The following is a 12,125-nucleotide window of genomic DNA, read 5'->3' as shown; positions in this document are numbered from 1 at the left end:
GTGTGTAAGAACTAGGAACTCTGATGACACAAACGTGTGTAAGAACTAGGAACTCTGAGGACACAAAGGTGTGTCAGAGCTCAGGAACTCTGATGACACAAAGGTGTGTAAGAGCTCAGGAACTCTGATGACACAAAGGTGTGTAAGAGCTCAGGAACTTTGACGACACAACGCTCCTGTGGCTCTCCCTAGATTCCACCACAAGAACCGGTACTTATCTTTTGTGTCTGTCATTTATGTCCAAACTCAAACACCTAGTTATGTGAAAATAGTTGTTACATAAAATGAAAACACCAGCAATTGATGTCTGCATGGAAGGGTTTCTGTTTGTTTGTTTGCTTTGTTTCGTTTGCTTTTTTGAGACAGGGTTTCTTTGTGTTGTTACCCTGGCTATCCTGGAACTAGCTCTGTAGACCAGGCTAGCCTCAAACCCGCAGAGATCCACCTGCCTCTGCCTCCAAGTGCTGGGGTTAAAGGCGTGAGCCACCACCTCCCAGCTTGTATGGAAGGTTTTGTGATGGAGGACTTACGGTGACTAGAGCTGGGGAGGGTAACTTTGACAATAGGAGGTAAAGTGTGGTGGAGGAGGGGACAGTAACAAAGGAAGTTCTCGGAAGGCTGTGTGGTGATTTAGGGTGGAAGGGAGGAGCAGGTGGAGGGGCAAGCAAGAAATACTGAGACTGATTTCAGGTTTGTTAAGAATGGGGCCACAGCGGTGTGCTGATTGGTTCTCTGTCAACTTTGACACAAATTAGAGTCTCCTGAGAAGAGGAAGCCTCAATTGAGACAATGTCTCCATCAAACTGGCCTATAGGTTAAGGCTGTGGGTCACGATTGATAGGGGAGAGCCCAGCCCACTGTGGATGGTGCCACTCCAGGGCAGGTTATCCTGGGTTTTCCAAGATAAAAGGCTGAGCAAGGTGTTGAGGGCAAGCCAGTAAGTAGTGTTCCTCTGTGATCTACGCTCCAGTTCCTGCCTCCAGATTCTGTCCCAATTTCCATCAGCGATGGACTGTAAGCTGTAAGACAAAACAAACCCTTTCCTCCCAGAGTTGCTCAGTGGTAGAAAGCCAGCTAAGTGGGCAGGGTGGTGTCTGCAGAAGGCTGCTGCTTGGGAGCGAGACCTACAATGTGTCTGTCAAAGGGGACGGAAACCATTGGCGTAGATTAGACACACACTGGGAGAGAAGGAAGGACAGGAGTCCAGGCAGTGGGGAGAGTGAGCAAGTACAGTTTCTGGCAGTGCTGTCATTATGGCGGTAATCATGGGCCTAGAAGGACGGCGTCTGGAATCAAACCCCACAGCGTTGATTCATCTCCACCGTTAACTGGCACGCATGACTAAGCGGTAAGTTATTAAACTGCCTGACTCTCCTCCTCTTTGTAAGACAGAGAGTAACAGTCTCCTCGCAAGCTTGTTGGAGGGGTCAGAGGAGATGGTGCACATGGAGTTGGTGCAACATTAGCAAATGTTCACTTCTCAGTGTGTATTCGGGGTGGGACGTACATCATGCCAGTTTCCAGCTTCTGTTCGTGGTTCTTACAAGGATCTTCATCCCTGATGCCCAACTGTGCAGAAATCTGAGGTCCACAGTTGTTCAAGATGCTTAATCAAGTCGAGTTGGGGTAGGGGCTGGAGAGATGGCTCAGAGGTTAAGAATATTGATGCTCTTCCGGAAGAACTGGGTTAGATTCCCAGTACCCACATGGCAGCTCACAACCATCTGTAACTCCAGTTCCAAAAGATCTGACACCCTCGTCTGGTCTCCAAGGGCACCAGACATGCTGGTGGTGCACAGATACGTGCTGGCAAAGACAGCAATCTCTGCCTCACATATCCTGGCTTTTCCTGACCAAGCCGCACCCCAGGCTGAAGCTGACAAGGGCTCCGGCCTCCTGCTAGGATTCCATGTGAGAAAGGAGTAAAGGTTAAAAGCACATCTTTCGTCATCTGACGTTGAGTCAGGGAAGTGGGCCGTTCAGTACTCCGCCAAGGCTTTCACAACCTGCACGGCACAGCTAGGGACCTACACACACAGCACACTTTGGGCCCAGGCCCTGTTCCTGGCCCCATGGGCAAGACCAGGCAGTTCCCATGCTTTATGGCTTACCCTTTAGAAGTTGAAAACCTGCCACCCAAGCTCCTCCACGCCCCCTCCCTTCCCAGGACCAATTGATGTCACTATTGTTAATTATTCAATGTCAAGGTTCCAGCTAGATGCTCAGGGCAACCGGGCTCCCTCCCTTTGAGACTCTGGGCGCCCGTCAGCTTTGGCCTGCAGAGGCTGCTCATCGCTCTGTTGGGTATATGATCTTTGCAGATTTCTCTGCTTTGCTGATCCTTCCTCCTGGCTTCCTTACAAGCTTAGATCCACTGGCAGGTGGGGGTGGATGCGAAAGATGACAGTGTGACCAGGAGTCAGGAGTCGGGCGGCTTTGGAAGTAATGAACTGGGACAGAACAAGTTACTTCCATCATTTTTTCCACCTGTAAAATGGGCACAATACTCGCTCTTAAGATCATAGAGCGGCCTAAGAGAAGTACGGGTATCGAAGGCACTCTGAAAAGCCCCATTTGGCGTCAGCTTTCATAGTGTTTGGGATCGCATGGAGCAATACTCCAAGCACGCAGCGTTCCTGAGGGAGCTTTCTTCCTCACCTCTGGCATCCCACGTGCTGTGCACAAGAAGGGACTTGTGCCGCTTTCTGGGAGGCTCGAGCCTGGCGTTGGAAAGGTTGTTATTAGTTATGCTTGAGATAGCACATTTTAAACACCGTACCACCATGGGGGCACTGCAGAGCTCCATGGGTGACCCCAAGGACACAGTGTGGTCACAGAGGTATTTCTGGGTGGTAGACAGCTCCCTTGTACCTGGGTTTTCTAGCTGGACAAAGGTAGGATGGTCTGGATGGCCTGTGGGTACCAGGAGGCCCCTGAGTATTTGTCTCCCCAACATCAGATGTGGAAGCTGATACCAGCTGTCCCTGGGGAAAAGCCTCATACCTCAGGAAGATCGCTGTGGGCAGAGGCAAGCCTACCTTCAGTCCCTACCCAGGGAGGTCTCCCCCAACTCCTAGCAAATTCTCCTTAGTCCCCTACCCCACCCTAATCTCCAGCCTGCTTACCATCCTTCTAGGAAGGGGGGAGCTGGTAGTATTGAAGGTTCTGGGTTGAGGGCACCAGCCCAGGAGTGCTTCTGTCTACTGGCTTCTTGGGAGGATGGAACCCAACTAGGCTGCAGCTTTAAAGTCCCTAGGCACCGGCAGATTTGGCTAAGGAGGGGAAGAAGATTCCTCATGAAGTAACCGCTGCTTAAACTTGATGTCTGAGGTGGGGAGTCTAACCCAGCTCTCGACTATGGCAAACTGTGAGAACAGCCTCAGAGACCTGGGTCCTGATAGCCTCCTCCACCCCTCTCCATCCCTGGGGTCCGCCGGTCATCAGAGTCTGTAAACATGGTTGCTGCTGTTCAAGGTGTCAGCCTCTGAGGACTATACATTCATTCCTGGGGCTCCAGCTTGCTGTGCGCTTAAAGGTGGCAGAACGCCCACCAAACAGCCTCATCCTAGCTGAAGGATGGTCCGTCACAGTGACTCGGAGCACATAGACCCCAGGGTCACGGATCTGCTCTGACTCGGCTATACATGGCCTATTTGCATGACCCTAAGCTTTGGCTTCCTCACCCATGAGACGGAATTCATGGTCTCTGTTTAGTGTTTAAAATTAATGGCTGACTGCATGCCATCACCCAGCACTCATAGGTGTTGCTCAAACAACGGTAGCCCGAACTGCTGTGGGGCCAACGAGATCCGAAAGTTGCAGAGGTGCTCGTTCTCTGACGGCCTGCAAGGATCCAGGCCCAAAGAAGAATAGTGTTTCTTCTGGCCCGCCTAGTCACTGGAGAATTAAGTATAGGAATGACTCCATCTGGCTAAGAGCCTCCCTCGCCAGACTGTCAGGGAGATGGGCAAATAACCCGGTGCTGTCTGCAGGCTCTTTGAAGGTGAAGTTCTACAGCTGGAAGGGTGGGTCGGCTCCACCCTGCATCACTTCGCCTGGGCCTTGCAAGTACTTATTAGACCCCGCGGTTTCCTCTGGCCTTTTCAAGTTAAAACGTTGCTTCTCCTCCGGGCTGGCCGGATAATGATTTCCACCTCCGGCTACTTCTCTAACCACTGACTGACCTAATTCCCGGGAGCGGGGAAGGATTGTGGGGTGGGATGATGGAGAGGATGGGAAAAAAGAAATCGTGAAGGGAGATGTACCTTTGCTTCAAAGCTGCCACCATAGCAAGTGAGAAAGGCTGCTTCCAGAAGGAGGTGGAGAGGGCCGAGCGAACTGTCCCCGTCAGGTGCATCCTGGCTGGTCCCTAACTCTGGCATCCCCACCAGGGGTCCTTGGCGCTCAGCTGGTGAGGTGGGGCAAATGACAACCAGCAGGGTTTGGGGGAACCTTGCGAGAGGAAGTGGCTTTAGAGCTGCACAGAGCAGTACAGGAAAGGCGCTGGGAGAGGGAGGTGTAGGGGTGGCTCGTCAGCACGCTGGGCGGGGAGCCAGCGGGGGAGCGCAGCGCTCAGGACCTCAGATGCGGCTGCAGAGAGAGTCCCAGGCTGCTGTGGAGCCTGAAGCCCCAGCGAAGGAAGCGCAGGCTGCCCAGCAGGTCCCGCGTGGTCGCCCACTAGCACCCGTACCTGATCAGGCACAGAATCCGAAGGGCCCCTTCCACAGCCCCAGCCCCGCAGTCCGATGAGCTCTCAGACAGGGGCGCGACCCAATGACCGTGGACAGCAGCATGAGCAGTGGGTACTGCAGCCTGGACGAGGAACTGGAAGACTGCTTCTTTACTGCTAAGACCACCTTTTTCAGGAATGTGCAGAGCAAGCAGCCTTCAAAGGTAAACATGATGATTACAAGCACCTTCAAGGGAGGCAATAAGCTCGGTGGCCTACTTGGGAAACTGGCATCCTCGCTCCCCCAGCAAGAGCCATGTGTTGGTAGAGCCACTTCAGGCACTATTCTGGTCAGCCCCGCTCTCACTAACTCCCACCCTTAGACTTTCAGAATGGCTCTCTAGGATTTGGGGACCTTGCTGGTTCATGGATGGCTGCATGCTCACCTACCTGTTCCCGAACGGGTAACTGGGCACCTTCTCTGTGTCGTTCCCCTCCTAATTTGAGTTTACAGATTGTGGATGGGAAAGAGAGAGCCCAGGCCCTCCGCAGATAAATACAAGTTGAGACTTCCGTGTTGCGTGTGACTAGAAACCATTTTAAAACCTAGCCTAGCGACTTTGCAGAAGTCCAGAATGCTTTTAGAAACAGACTTCTTGCCTAGACTGTCGTCATTGTACCGCTTTAGCTCCTGAGTAGGCTTGGGTCATCTAAAGGGGCCATGTGTTTCTTAAACATGCTGGCCTTTGGCTACCCGTGCTGGTCCTCTGGCTATACTCTTCTGGGTGCCGCGCAGCCGCACTTGCTGCCGCATGTGTTGGCAGGGGTAAAGGTGTGGAGCTGCCGGTTTGGAGACAGATGTAAGTGGTTCCGTTTCCAGGTGTATGGCGAGTTCATCCTTAATCCAGTGGCCCTTCACCAATTAGAATTACCCCAAAACTTCCCCAAGCCTTTCTCGCTGCCTCATTTGTGAGTAGGTTATTCTGCCCGCAGGCGCTGCCTTGGCTGAGTTCTGACTTTAGGCAAATGCTTTGAGCCTTTCCTTGATGAGATAACACAGAACCCAAAGGTGGCTTGTGTGTTTATGCTGAAGGAGGCAACTTAAACAGATCCATGGGGTCATGTACTTGATTTTGGGGGTGGGGGACAGGGAGGCGATAGTTCCTTCTGTGGCTAGGTAGGCCTCAGGCAGAAAAACATCATTGCAGAGGGGAAGTGTCCCACCCTCTCTTGGGGTTCTTGCTTCATTGTGATCCCCTCCCCCAGTCTGGAGCAGTGGCTCACCATCGTAACTACAAGCGGAATTGTGAGATGCAGAAAATCCTGACAGGGCTTGGGAAATGTGGAAGGCTTTCTAGGTCATTCTGATAGGCAACTGATGTTTTATTGCTTTAGCAAGTTTTGTTGCTGCCCGGGAAGGAAACAGTTCCTGTTTTAAAAACAAAGTTGAGCTTCTGCCTTGCTTCTCACTACCAGCCTAGTCCCAGAGGGTGAAAGTTTTGCATAACTGGGCACGGAAGGGCACTGCAAGAGCGCCTCTTCCTTGGCCATTGACAGAGGCGATTGTTTCTGGTATTCCTGGGGAGAAACGGAGACATCCTTACAAGAAAATGGCTGGGAGGAGACGAGGAAGAGGCAATGGCTTTCCCTCTCCATCTCCCCCTGTGGAGAAGGCTTCCTCCAAGCTCAGACATCTCCTCTCTCCACCCCTCCACCCCTCCCCAGCATTGCCCCAGAGGAGGCTGTCCTTTATTTTGTATCTGGAATCCACTACATCTTGGGTCCTTTGTGTATTTCTTTACCGTTTTGCCAGTGTCTGTACTCTCAGTAAGGACAGGCATCCCCTCCAAGGGTTAACTACTTCAGAGAAGGAAGGGGAGGTGGCATGCCCCGACTTAGCCTTGAACATTCAGGACTGTGGTCAGGGGCAGAGAGGTTTTCTCGGCTGTAGTCTAGCCTTTGGCACCTCGTTCACCCAGGGGTGGGGTGGAACTGGATGACCTGGCTCTAATGTGATTCCCTGCTCTGCCGAGGTGTGTGGAACCAGCTTGCAGCTGAGGGTGCGACCTCCAAACACTTAGGATGTTTCTTCTCATCGGTAATATTTTATTCTGCTCTGTTTTTTTTCCTTTAGTAAATTTCCTGGCTCTACCTTCTCTCTTGGAGTAACTCTAGAAAGATTTTCAGGGTGAATTGCCTTATCTTGACCCCATTGTGACCCCCTAAGCAAATCTTTCTCTCCTGCTCAAAGAGAAATTGCATTTGAGCTCCTAAGAGATTTTTTTTTCCCTTGTCTCAAAGGGAAGAAGTGTGTGTGTTTTTCCTTGTCACTCAGAGACTTAGGTCCCCTCGGGAAAGGCCAAGATTCTTCTATAAATAGACTTGTCAGAACAACCTGTGTCAGCTGCTCGGTGTGCCTGGTGGAACCCAACGGCAAGAAAGTCCCTCTGTGCTTTGGTGCCATCCCCTGGGAACTGTCGCTGGCTCATCTCAAGGCAGTCCCACAGCCTTTCTCCAGCCCCCTTTGGTGGGAGTGGGAGACATGAGGGTTCTTCCCCTGTTTATACAGATGAGGCCTGGAGGCGGCGAGGAGGAATGGGGCCAACTCTGGGCCCACCTGCTCTTTCCTCTGCACAGACAGCAGCTTCCTGGGGCAATGTGTTATATTTGAATCAGGCTCGGGGCCTTTTGAGTCACGGTGTCAGTTTCAGGATGCAGAGCTGGTACTCTCTTGGACTGAGCACAGTCTGTGTTTTCTGGGTCACATGTATCAAAATGGTTTGAAGGGAAACCAACGCGAGGGCTCAGGCAGGCTGTGGTGTTTGTACACAGTTACCCCCAGCTAAGATGGAGGAGTGCCTGCATGTTCTAGGGCTTCAGGGACTCTGGGACCCTGGCAGGTCGTCATGGTGGGGGTTCTGAGGAGACACAAGGCAGAGTGCCCCCCCTTGGCAGATGGAGAGAACGGTGTGAGAAAGGGGAGGGCTTCACCAGGCTTCACCAGGCTTCACCAGGCTGTACAACTGTGTCTAGCGAGCTGGAACTTGGACTAATGACCTCAGCCTCCCTTTCAAGTCCTCTTCCTGCTTGGTGGGTGACCAGGACAGAACCAGGCTTGCCTTCTCTGAAAAGACCTAAACAGCCATAGGCTGGATAAGGCTTTATAAGGCCCTTGCCATCCATCCCTCAAAGGCACCTAGCCCAGGGGACATTAACTCTATGGATAGTAGCAGGAGGTCATTGTAATCGATTGATTGTTTAACACTTACTTGTGGTGTTTATCCAAAAATGGAAAGACTTCTTCGCTAGCTGAAAACCTGTCCTGGTGTGTGTTCTCTGTGGGTGTGGAGAGCAAAGGCTGACTCCATGGCTAGGATTGTGTTTGAGCACATTCTGCTCCCCAGCACCCCCAACACTGGCCTTTCTTCAGACTGCCTTGAGATCCTTGGGTTCTTTTCACTTAAGGGAAACACCAGAAGTAAGCAGGCTACAGGGCACTGTGCAACTCCTGATTCCATCCCTTGTTTCTCCCACTGCCCCTTGCCTGCAGCAGGGCCTGAGATGCTCTGGACACAGCTGGCAACCCTGAGACCAGTCAGGACAATGAGCATCTCCCTGCCAGCAGCAGCACACCCAGGCCTCAGGCACAGTTTCTGCCCCTGACCACCTCAGCATTCGAGAAAACACTAAAAATACCATAGCTCTAAACTTGGAGCAATAAAAACAAGACAGGGCTCTCAGATGGACCGTTGGGTTGCTCCTGTGCCCTCCCCCAGAGCTCACACTGCCCAGGACTAACCACAAGGGATTCTTGGTCCGGTAGTTAGGAATGTGGTCTCTGCTCCATCCCTTCAATTTGTTGCCTCCTCCAGCTGTGCCAGCTGTGCTTTTCCCTGAGAAAATGCCAGTACTGTGAGACCAGGAATTGTGCCCTTCAGGTCAGAGCGGCAGCATGGACTTGGTTACAAAGGCAGATGTACCTGTTATCTGTTCCAGTTAGCTGCTATGTCTTCCTTGTACAACCAGGATGGATTAGCTCCTGGGATAAACTCTCCCTAGTTTTTAGTCACTGGGTATAAATAAGTTTATTTCCCTTTGCAGAGAATTAAACTGGTAGCAGTCAGGGGACTGGGAACTTCAGGATAACACATGGAAGGCTTTTGTGAGCCAGGGCCGATAATAGTGTTTTATTTTTTTTAAAAAAAAAATTTCATGGGCTGGAGAGATGGCTCAGTGGTTAAGAGCATTGCCTGCTCTTCCAAAGGTCCTGAGTTAAATTCCCGGCAACCACATGGTGACTCACAACCATCTGTAATGAGGTCTGGTGCCCTCTTCTGGCTTGCAGGCATACAAGGGATAAAAAGAATATTGTATACATAATAAATAAATAAATATTTAAAAAAATAATTTCATAGATGAGTGCTGTGTTTATATGATTCCATTCCTCCCTGCTCCCCACTCCAGCTCCTCCTGTGATCCCCATTCCCTCTCAGATTTATGAGATCTTCTTTATTGCTACATGCATACATACATACACATGTACGTACATATAAATGTAGCCTGCTGAGTCCATTTCATGTTCATATGTGTATTTGTTTAGGATTGACCACCTGGGCATGGATACCCTATGGGGCACTTGTCCCTGGAGAAGACAGTTTCTTTACCTCAACAGCCATTAGTTGCCATCATGTAGGAGTGAGGCCTTGTAAGGTGTCCTTCATCCACTTTGGCATGTTGGCATTATAATTACACAGGTCTTGTTTAGGCAAACCATATTTTGAGATTTCATGACTGCAACTTCCCTGTCATACATACAAGACAACGTCACAGCAGACGCCCTGGTTCTTACGGTCTTTCCAGCCGTTCCTCCCCAATGTTCAGTCCTGGACTTCTGGTTCTTACGGTCTTTCCACGGTTCCTCCCCGATGCTCCTGGATCCTTAGGTGCAGCAGCTGTGCTGCAGATGTGTCCGTTGTGATTGGGCCCCCCGCAGTCCATGGCTCCTGCATTTTGACTGCTTGTGATTTCTATAATGCTCTCCGTCTGCCGCAAAAAGGGTCATCTTTAGTGAGAGGCGGAAGCTACCCTTATCTGTGGGCACAAGGATAAAGAGAATGCAGTTAGGAATGATACTGACTCAACAATAGGGTCTTTCCTTCAGGTTCTGGAGGTAACCAAGGCAACAGCAATACCTTGTATTATTTTTGGAGTCTCTTCAACTTCCTTGACTAACAACTCAAAGGGAGCAGTCCCATGCCTGGCAGTGGGGTTTTGGTAGATAGACTATGACCTTTGCAGGGAGTATTATCACCCCAAGAGACACGGCTTCCCTGTATATGCATGTGTATACACATATACTTACATATATTGTATATATATATATTTAAAAATATTTTTTCTTTCCTTTTTGGTTTTTTGATAGGGTTTCCCTTTGTAGGTGTCCTGGCACTTGCTCTGTAGACCAACCAGGCTGGCCTCGAACTCACAGAGATCCACCTGCCTCTGCCTCCTAAGTACTAGGATTAAAAGTGTGCACCACCACCGCATAGTCCAAATAATTTGGTTCTTTTACCCATTTGACATTAACTGGAACTGTCATAAGACCACACCTAGCCACCAGGGAAACTGGGACACGGAGTGTGTGGGAAAGCCTTAGTTGTTTCTGCCATGCTTGTGCCTCCCTCTCTGAACCTTGCGAGCTCTGTCCACTTTCTCAGTAAAGAGTGTGACCTCTGACCTCTGCCTCTCTGGCTTTGTGCCTCTGACCCCAGCTGCTTGGGAGCCTTGGTAAGGACAGATGATCTACTCTCCATATTCCACACTTCTCTGGGCCGCTGACGTGGTTCAATAGGGATTACTCTTCGAGCCGCTTTTGGGAAGTAGAGACTTGGCGTCTGAATCTTTGCCAGCAGGACCCTAGAACTGCATTAGTATTCCCTTTGAGGACTTTTAGATACTCTGAAGCCCAGGAGTCACCTGTTCAGGAAGTGCATGCTAGTTCAGGTATTTCTCCAGTAGCAATGCAATTTGAGTATTGATGGCAGATTCTCTGGGCTGAAAACAAACGGTAAGTCACTTACCTTACTGGTAAAATGCTTTATGCCCAGCAGACCCGCTCAGCAGATAGGACAGCAGGCTCAGGCACCCCAGGATTGCCCATAGGCTCCCCTTTGCTCTCCTCATGGTGTGCTTATTTCAAGGTTAGGGGGACAAGGCTTGGGACAGCCCTTTGGGAGCTTTCCTAGCACCTGGGGTGACAGGGTGGTGGACAGAACAGTCAGCAGAGGGCTGCTTTTCATGCCAGCCCCTGGCCGCTGACAGAGGACGCAACCCAGTCGCACCACCCCTTAGGCACAGGTCCTTCATCCAGTCCTTCTGGGCAATCATACCTGTGAGGTGCGCCAGCCTTTGTTGTCACTTCTGGGAAAGACTCACCTCTATTTGTATGGGAATAGACCCTTCGTACCTCCTGAGCCCGAGGGGGAACCTAGATAGTGAGACCCTAATTGTTTACGTTGTAAAGATTTCCACTAAGGTGAGATTAGAAAAATGACCTAAATGCTGGCGTGGGTCCCTTCTTCCAGGACCACCTGGCCTTAGCCATCCTGTTCACACTCAGAACTTGGGCCAGGCCACCCCTTGTCCTCTGCGCCGGTGCCCTCCTCCTGTCCCTCTCTGTCTTTGTGAGTGTGGACTGTTTGTGTTGAGTGAGCTGGGTTTTACCAGTTTCCGTTTGTGGAACATACAGCATCTCCCTCCCCATACAGCTTAGGAAGATTCTGAGGCCTTGTTTCTTCCTGTCAGGCTGTGCTCAGGGTTGAGCTCTCCAGAACACAAGCTTAAAGGGGAGAGACACTTAACAGGCCCAGCCTGGAGGGTTGCATCCTCCTCTCTCCTCTCAACTTGTCAGGTACCCCGGTCTGTATATGATGTGGTGCTGCGGGCTTCCTGTGTGGAAAACCCAGACCTGCCTTTATCTGGGGTCTCTTCTTCATGGCTGGGGATACCCTCATGAGAGCCTGGGGACCTAGCCTGGCCGCCCATGGCCCACATGCTGAAGGGAGAAGCGGGCTTCCAGGTAACAGTCAGGGAGGGCTGCTCGCCCACCAGCAGGCAACAAAGTGTCGGTGTGTCCTGGCAGCTGGACAAGGCCAGGCTGCCCCTCTCCTAGCAAGTGTCCATGTGCTGGGTGGGAACTGACGTCCACTGAAGTCCCTTTGCCTCTGCCCTGTGCTGTTTTACCACTTTGGGATATCTGACCTATGTCCTGTTGGCAGCTACAACCCGACCAGGAGCTGGCCATAGGAAAGGAGGCTGAATCGGAGGGCTCAGGATGGGGCTCAGCTTGCTTAGGAGTTAGACTAACCCGTAACGTGTCTGAAGTGTAGGATGGAAGAGAGACTCACAACTTTGTGTGAACAAGGTAGACGCAGATGGCGGCCTCCCGATTTCCGTG

At 51.2% G+C, this 12,125-nt stretch overlaps 2 protein-coding genes across 4 annotated transcripts in view; one reads left to right on the top strand and one right to left on the bottom strand.

The window, feature by feature from the left end:
• The window catches only part of Rassf5 (Ras association domain family member 5), a 65,900-nt gene that overhangs the window by 38,605 nt on the left and 15,170 nt on the right, over positions 1 to 12,125 (top strand). The window contains exon 1 of one of the 3 annotated variants that reach the window (XM_005348322.2): positions 4,629 to 4,893. The exons of the other annotated variants lie outside the window; for them this stretch is intronic. Within the exon in view, the coding sequence (XP_005348379.1) occupies positions 4,774 to 4,893 (120 nt within the window). The 5' untranslated portion in view covers positions 4,629 to 4,773. Of the gene's footprint in view, positions 1 to 4,628; positions 4,894 to 12,125 lie in introns of those variants that run through there. 3 annotated transcript variants of the gene reach the window in all.
• Eif2d (eukaryotic translation initiation factor 2D) overlaps positions 9,268 to 12,125 on the bottom strand; it is a 39,902-nt gene continuing 37,044 nt past the window's right edge. Inside the window, exon 15 of the mRNA XM_026779602.1 lies at positions 9,268 to 9,760. Within this exon, the coding sequence (XP_026635403.1) occupies positions 9,609 to 9,760 (152 nt within the window). The 3' untranslated portion in view covers positions 9,268 to 9,608. The remainder of the gene's footprint in view (positions 9,761 to 12,125) is intronic.

Source organism: Microtus ochrogaster, chromosome 6, assembly GCF_000317375.1.
Source record: "Microtus ochrogaster isolate Prairie Vole_2 chromosome 6, MicOch1.0, whole genome shotgun sequence".
Taxonomy (NCBI): domain Eukaryota; kingdom Metazoa; phylum Chordata; class Mammalia; order Rodentia; family Cricetidae; genus Microtus; species Microtus ochrogaster.
This window is presented reverse-complemented; position numbering and strand designations above follow the sequence as displayed.